The sequence below is a fragment of the Ahaetulla prasina genome, chromosome 5, assembly GCF_028640845.1.
Source record: "Ahaetulla prasina isolate Xishuangbanna chromosome 5, ASM2864084v1, whole genome shotgun sequence".
In the NCBI taxonomy this organism is placed as follows: Eukaryota; Metazoa; Chordata; class Lepidosauria; order Squamata; family Colubridae; genus Ahaetulla; species Ahaetulla prasina.
In genome coordinates this window covers 99,301,391-99,309,636 of record NC_080543.1, presented here as the reverse complement: position 1 = coordinate 99,309,636, position 8,246 = coordinate 99,301,391, and the positions used below count along the sequence as shown (strand labels likewise).

Below are 8,246 nucleotides of genomic sequence, written 5' to 3'. Positions count from 1 at the left end.
GGCTTCAATTAAGATGACAAAAAATTAGTTCCTGTTGTTTTTAAGGACTGTTTACTGAACAATCCCACTTGGTTGACCATCTCAAATCTATGCTAAAAGCTTCTCAAAAATGATCAGCCAGTTTTGAAATTATTTCTGTGTTTAAAAACATGTGAAAATATTAATAACTCAAATCTTTATATCAGCTCTTGCCCTTTCCTCAGGCTATCTTTAAGCCTGCCTCATCAGATTCACTGAAAGTGACATGTGAACAAAACCTTTGGAATCTAAAATCTATGTCTTTCTATCACCTTCATGACAGGAATACAATTATTGTGTTATTTTATTTTTAATAAGAACACTGGGTGACCATATAGGAACTTACCTTTTATGGTCTTTGTAAGCATAATTACTTTTTTACTTGACTCTACAATCTACAGTTGCTCATTTGGAATATCTACTGCAATTCCTAAAAAGGTAGAACACACCTAGATTTTTTAAAAAATGAATTACAAACCCTTATACGTGTACTGACCAAAGATGCATTTCAAAGGATAATAAAATCAAGCTATGATCAAAAGTGCTAAATTTAAAAAAATCAATGTAGCTGTTTACAGCACAGAGTAAAGCTACTGTATGCCACTTCTAAAGACTATTTAAATGTTTCCAGTGTTGCAACAATGCTATTAGGTGTACCTTAATCCACCAATGCTGGCATAGATGTTTAATTCTATTATACAAAAAAACTCGTTAAATCAGCATAACAAGATAAAATTATAGCATAAAGATGATCTACACAAGAGATCACACTTAAATTAATTTAATTTAGATAAACTAATAAAATGACAGCAATTCAAATACAAAAACACAAAATTAAATTGTATACAGTACTCAAGTAGAAAACGAAGCGAATTCAACTACACTTTAATACACCATTCTTTATATTCTGAAGTGTTCTGTGATGTCTTGGGGCACAATGGAGGCAATGGAAATTATATATCAGTTAATGCAATCATAAGAGTGAATAGTTAAACATAAGTAAATAAAATTTACTGTGAAGCAGTAGCATACAAGACTGTGGGCTAAATCTTATAAATGTTCAGAAGTGATATGTCTTTTATCTACCTTACTGATATCAACACAACTTAAATGTACTCAGTGTGGCAATTGGTTTTTTTCTTCCCCAATACAATGAGCAATTTTACAACAATTATATCTCACTTTACTTCTGCTGTGTTGTGAAGAAGCTGCTAAAATTTAAAGATTTTCAAACTAAATTATCTGTATCACCAAGATGCTGCCAGCTTCTTCAGAGCCTTTAACTAATACAATTTTGTTAATGACCTAAAACTACATTGTGCATACAAATGTGATTCTAATATTTTAAAACCCCAGGATGTTTTTTTTACCTCATATAAGAAAAAAATACAGAAATTTTCAAAGAATTTATTCACAGACAGAACTTTCATCCCTGCAGACTTCCAATAAGTTCATCTCTTTTCTAGCTGCATAAATAAATAGAGCATTACTTTCCTCCTCAATTTTGTCAGTCATTATTTAATTGTAGTTAAATAAGCTTTCCTTAAAAATGCTAGTATAAAACACTAATCACATACTGTATAAAAATGCAGTTCTGCTTCACACTGTTTTTTTTCCAACAAACAGTCTTGAGGGTGGGGGCCTTCTGACTATGTATCTCTAAAGACAAGAGAAATCCATTTGATCTTCCATTTTAGCAAAAACTTCAATTTGAAGCAAAACCAGTGTACAGTTCAGGATTCCACCTAAAGAAAATTGGAAAGGACCAGAATAGTTTCTCAAAAAATAATATTGGCACCTAAAAATGAGAAATTATTTTTCTAGGCCTTTCAACAGAAACTATCATGCACAAATATCTTAGTAAAATCAGAATAAGGAAACAGTCTTCCATACTATTTAAATATATGGTATGTGTTTAAAAAAATATACTATTGTACAACTGAACAGAATAGTTAGAAACTTTCTATATCAAATCATGCAAAGACTTGATGTATAGACTACAGTTAAAAATGCAGAAGAAAGGCTGGTAAAACAATTTTGTTCTTCCAAAATTAACTTCTAAAATGGGGAATAAATTCAAAGTGCAAGATAAATACTCTCAGGTCGATGGTGAACATATGGTGCTTTCTTTATACCATGAAGTTCTAAGCAACTACCCACTGCAATCTGCATCTCTGGTTAGCACAATTCTTCTGTACTGAAATGAAGACTAAGCATCATTTGCATTTCTAACTCTTGTAGGTTCATGGCCATGTTACATGCTGGATCTTCCTTTTTGATTCAGGAGGCTTCTGGAGGGAGAAAAGAATTAGATTATTTAAGGAGACATGTTAAAGCAACCAGAAATTTCTGTTTCCATCTAGTGGTTAAAACGAAGGTGTTTTGAAATCTTTAAAAAGGACTTCAGTTTTCCATTACATATTAAGTTCTTGTCTGGACTGAACATAATGAAGGAAATATTAGTATGTATCCCAAATTAATTAAAGGACGTTTATCATTACTTTACTATTTATTGTCTCTTACTTCCTGCACTCATCTGTATCTTCCACAATGTCCAATGTTGCAATGAAAAGTGTGGGTGGCGAGTTAGGGGCACAGGCTGCAGTCTCTCTAGAAGGCCTGTCAAATTGGGGCCCGTGGGTCAGATGCGTCACGTGCAGCCTGGCTCCGCAAAGGCAAAAAAGTCATGATATGTCACGTGACGTGATCGAGTTTGACACCGGTGCTCTAGAACAAGAGGACCCACTTAAGACGTGAAATGGGATCTCTTGGCACACTAATGTCTCCTTTCCTCTGCAGCCTTCTCATTCTCCTCTATAAAAGCTCCTCTATAAACCTCTGTTTATAGAGGAGGTTTTACAGTCTCTCTGTAAACCTCCTTAAGCCAATGTGGTAGAGCCACCAGCTGAAAGAGAGGGGCCCCTCTAGTGGGAGTAAAGAGTCATTCCCGCTTAAAATCTGATCAAATATCTGTTTGATCTCAGATGTTTACTTTCTAAGTAAACATCTGAGATCAAACCCTTAGATTTATATCTGCACAGGTAACCAATAATAAAATATATTGGGCCTATCCACAAATGGGTCTAGTTGCTAGCACCTGACATCTAACATATTTTAAGATCCTGGAGAATGAGAATTTAGAACATGGGGAGGGAGAATACAGATTATTATATATTCAGGATATATCAGGATATATACTGAATATATAATACAGTATGTATCAGTGTCCAAAAACCCCTTATTTTCCTAGAAAACATTTTCAGAACACCAAAAAAAAAAAATCAAATGAAATTTGTGCCATTTCTAAAATAATTACCTTTACATCTCATACAGATTTTTGTAAAGCACTTTTGGGGCAAAGCATATTACTTGCTTTGTGTCAACTGAGGGTTATTTTTAACAATAAGAACATTCTTATCAAGATAACACAACAACAATATGGTAGTAATGAACAAAAGTCTACTGTCTTCTTGAACTAAATTAAGATAGGAAAAGGCTGGTGCAAGTTTGAATTCTGTTTTTAAAAATGGCAGCTGCTAACTACGGAGATATTTACTGAGACATCATTCAAGAATGACCTGATAAAATAATAGATATACTTACTGATGAATCCAATTCTTCTTTTGGAGCAGCTCTCTTAAATTTTATAACAGTAGTTCCTGTAAGAGGCTCTAAAGCTGATGGCTTTTGACCAGGTGACATATTAACTACAATATTGTTCTGTTTACCCTCATCATTCCTAGATTCCCTCTTAACATCCAATGAGAAAGTGGAAGCAGATATGCACAATGTGGAATTTGAAGGGACAGGCAGTCTTTTACATGTGTCATTGGTACTTCCAGATGAAAGGAACTTTAAACCATCAGCAGCGCCGTTCTCGGTCTTCCTCACTTTAATACTCGTACTTGTTGAGCTACCATCAAACACAATGAGAGGCCTTTTTCTTAGACTTTCCATTGCCATAATGCTGAACAAGAAAAAGTGACATAAAAATTGATCATATATATGAAACAAAAATTATTAGAGTATTCTAAATAATATCCCATTTTAATAACTATTTGGAAGAGAGTTCAGTCAATTCCAATATAACTTTTAGCCATATGCATACTTAAATCAGGACTGTAGCTATTCAAACTGATGAGGAATTAATCTCAAATGGCAATGCTTTTGTACTGTCAGATGTGCATTTATTTCACAATTAATCCAGTCTAAGAATAAAGAACACACTAATCATTTTGAAACGTAAGGAAGAAATGGACAAACCAAACTGAAATAGTCCAAATCTGTACACAAGTTCTCCAAAGATTAAATCAAAGATAGACAATAATCTTGGACTAAGATTCCAGAGCCTTGTTAAATCCTTTGTCTCAGCATTGACCACTTTTGATGTTTTTGCTTAGAAATGTGGCAAGATTCTTTTCCAGAACTGATCTACTTTCAGTTGGTGGTAATTCTTTTTAATTATGATTTGCATTAGTGCCACCAATTCCAGATAAGGTGCTACAACTGGAACAGCAGGCTGCTTAAAGAAGTATAAATATGTGTGGCATACCTCTTTTTGACTTAAATGATGAATAGAATTTTAGAATAGTATTTAAATGGCCAAGTGTGATGGACACACAAGGAATCTATCTTGGTGCATATGCTTTCAGTGTACATAAAAGAAAAGATACATTCATCAAGAATCATAAGGTACAACACTTAATGACAGTCATAGGGTACAAATAAGCAATCAGGAAACAATCAATATCAATATAAATCATAATGATACAAGCAACAAAGTTACAGTTATACAGTCATAAGTGGAAGGAGATGGGTGATGGGAACGATGAGAAGATTTAATAGTAGTGCAGACTTAGTAAATAGTTTGACAGTGTTCAGGGAATTATTTGTTTAGCAGAGTGATGGCGTTTGGGAAAAACCTGTTCTTGTGTCTAGTTGTTCTGGTATGCAGTGCTCTATAGCGTCGTTTTGAAACAGTTGAAACAGTTTATATCCAGGATGCGAGGGGTCTGTAAATATTTTCACAGCCCTCTTTTTGACTTGTGCAGTATACAGATCCTCAATGGAAGGAAGGTTGGTAGCAATTGTTTTTTCTGGTTAGGTACTTGGGTTGTACTATGAAATTAGGTACTTGGGTTATGCATTGAATATATTATATACAGATAAATGAAAGCAGTTCCACGCTAACCCTGTCTTGATCTCAATGCTAATTTATGACTGTTGACGTCCGATTTCTTTTCATAATAATGTGTAACATTAAGCTGCCATTACAGACAACAAAATAGTTGCTTTATTTATCTGACAGAGTAGGTCAAGATAATCAAGGTTTCCCTTCTTCAATTGATGGACTTTTTCTCAGATAAAGGTGAGAGAGTTTGAAGCCACAGAGAGCTATCAAAGAGTGTTGTTTAGCTGAGAGCTGTACAGGTGCATTACCACCAACTCTCCTGTGGAAAGTGAGCCTCAAGAACCAAGTGAAACCCCCTCCTCCCACTGAGGCCTGCTCAACTGGACTCATTCCTCCCTCTGACCTACAGGGTAATTAATTACCTCTTCTGCCCTTTGATGAGGACTGCAGAACTGGGCTGTTAGTTATCAATTATTAATGTACTTCAATTTACAATTGTTTCCTTACTTGAAAGACAATTTGGGAGGATGCAAATAATAAATTTATACAGTGATTTAATATGCTGCCCTAGAAAGCAGGATATTGTGACTTCTAGGCCTCCTTTAGGAGTGAAAGCCAGCTGGTGACTTTGGGGCAGTCACTCACTCTCAGCCTAATCCACCTCTCAGGATTGTTACTGTGGGGAAAATAGGAGGCAGGAATATGAAGTATGTCACTGTCCTGAATTACATATAAAGAAAGCAGGACAAAAATCTAATAACAAATTAAAATGTAGGAAATAATATTGTCTAATTCAAGATAAGTTGGTTTCCTGTTATGTCACAGACTTTTGAAAGATTCTGAAGAGAATCCAAGTACTATAAACAAAGCAAACTTACCTTTGGGTGCCATGTTTCAACACTTGCTGACTTCTTTGCTTTTCTATTAGTTTCCCCCATCTGGTTTTGGGCAAATCACGCTGAGGCAATGGTATGACATGTTGAATATACAAGTCAGTAAGGCAATCTTTACTGATTTTCACCTCATCTTCTACTGGGATATTCTTCTGATGAAAAACAATAGAAATCATTTTGTTATGAATATTACAGTTTATAACATGCTTGAAACAAACACTATGTGTAACAATATACTTTGTACAATACAACAGACAGAAAATCGCCAAAGGTTTGCTGGCATGTTTGTACAGTTCAGGGTTTCTTTTGTCACACAGAATGTACATTTTATTCCAGACCTACAAAAACAGAAAGAGCCTATAATACTAGCTGGTTATCAAATATGACGGAAGGTCTCCCTAATATAAAAATTCTGATTATTCCACCCATATACATTATACTTCTAGGAGAAAGGTGGTAAATTTTACTAGATGGAACAAAAATGAAACAAGAGAAGCTACACATTTCCTTATTCTCAACACACCATGCTGCTGGTTAAAGTATGGAGGGGAGGAAACCCAAAAGACACCTCTTATGTGTCATGATGAATTTACATGTTATAGATTTGCAAGATTGGGTATCATGTTGACAACAAAGGAGATACAGGTAGTCCTTGCTTAAGGGCCCTAATTGGGGCCACCATTTCCTTTGGTAAGCAATGCAGTTATTAAACAAAACATCACCTGATCGTATCGCTTAACAATGGTAGTTTCAATAGTCCCGGTTCTCTTGCCCCTGCTCTCACCTTTGCTTCCTCTCTCCCCACCTGCCTATCTTCTCCATCCACCACCCAGGCACACTGCTCTCTGCCATCCCTGTGGCCCTGTACTCCTCTACTCCTGCCATTCTGCCATTCTTACTGCCCTGCCCCTCCATTGCTCCCAGCTGATCTTTTCCATCTTTTACCTCTCACTGCTGACAAGGTGCACTTTTGCATGAATATAATAATATTGCTTTACAAAGAAAACCCCAAGAAAAAGCAAGAAAATTAAATTCTTAATTCTTGCAATTAACATAATTCTGAAATAAAGGATTGCCCTTTATACAGGGCGTGTGATCACCACACTTAGGGAGCGAACTTCTATTGGGTTGCTACCAACATCAGGGAGAATACCAGTCTGCAGACTGGGCAGGAACGTCGCGAGAGTGTTAAAGCGGGACACTCGCCTTCCCCACGGCGGTGGCAAAGCCAAAGATGCCCGGCAGAGACCCTGGAAGGTGGCTACCTAGGAACCCCGAGTCTAGCCCGTGCTTCCTCGCCGCCCTGCCTTCCCCTCCTCGCTACCTGCTCCAGCGTTAAGAGTAAGAATTCCTGCGAGAGCAGCTCCGGGTGCAACAGGAGGTCCGAGTCCGCCCGCGCCGCGTCGCCACTGCCATCCTTTGCGGAGAGCCCACGGTCCCCAAAAGCCGCCATCTTTCCGAACGCGATCCTGATTGGCCGCCTGAGCATTCTTTCGAAAGGTTCCTTCCGGTGACGTCACGAGGGACGTTCGGAGGAAGCGCCGCTGAGGTAGGAAAATGTAGAGTGAGTGAAGGTGTTCGTTTCCGGGTTCCCGTTTTCCAAGAACGAACAAACAGGAGAGTTTTTCAGCGTAGCCGCGGTTGAGGCAAATCCCAGGAAAAATGCAGAATTCTTCACTTTCCTACTTTCTGTGTTTGATCCAATAAATGAAACTGGAACTTCCTATATGAATACTCGTTTAAGTTTTAAAATGAATCGGGGCTAGTGGAGACTAAAACATACGATGAACGCTTGCAGGAACTAGGTATGTCTAGCCCAGGGGTCTCCAAACTCGGGACCTTTAAGACTTGTGGACTTCAACTCCCAGAATTCCCCAGTCAGCCATTGCTTTGCTTTGCTGGCTGGGGAATTCTGGGAGTTGAAGTCCGCCAGGCTTAAAGTTGCCAAGGTTGGAGACCCCTACATAGAAGACCTCCAAAGTCCCTCCCAAGTTCTCTTGTTATTCATTAGCAGCGTTTCTCGAACTTGCAACTTTAAAATGCGTGGACCTCAACTCCCAGAATTCCTCAGCCAGTACGTGTTGAAGGCCACACACATTAAAATTGCAAGTTTGAAAAACAGTGCTAACTAAAATTCGTTTCAGGGGTCTCCTTGTATTATGTGTGCATTTCGGGAGGGGGTCGGCGAAATATAATAACTGTAA

The 8,246-nt window shown here is 37.4% G+C and overlaps 1 protein-coding gene across 1 annotated transcript; it reads right to left on the bottom strand.

Annotated features, from left to right (window-relative positions):
- Positions 1-783: 783 nt before the first annotated feature.
- On the bottom strand, positions 784-7,543 carry C5H2orf49 (chromosome 5 C2orf49 homolog). Its single transcript, XM_058184552.1, has 4 exons — positions 7,367-7,543; positions 6,028-6,194; positions 3,622-3,985; positions 784-2,309 (listed from the first exon to the last, which is right to left on the bottom strand). Exons 1-4 carry the CDS (start codon positions 7,529-7,531, stop codon positions 2,262-2,264), a joined length of 744 nt encoding a protein of 247 aa, XP_058040535.1. The 5' UTR covers positions 7,532-7,543; the 3' UTR covers positions 784-2,261.
- Between the last annotated feature and the right edge of the window lie 703 nt (positions 7,544-8,246).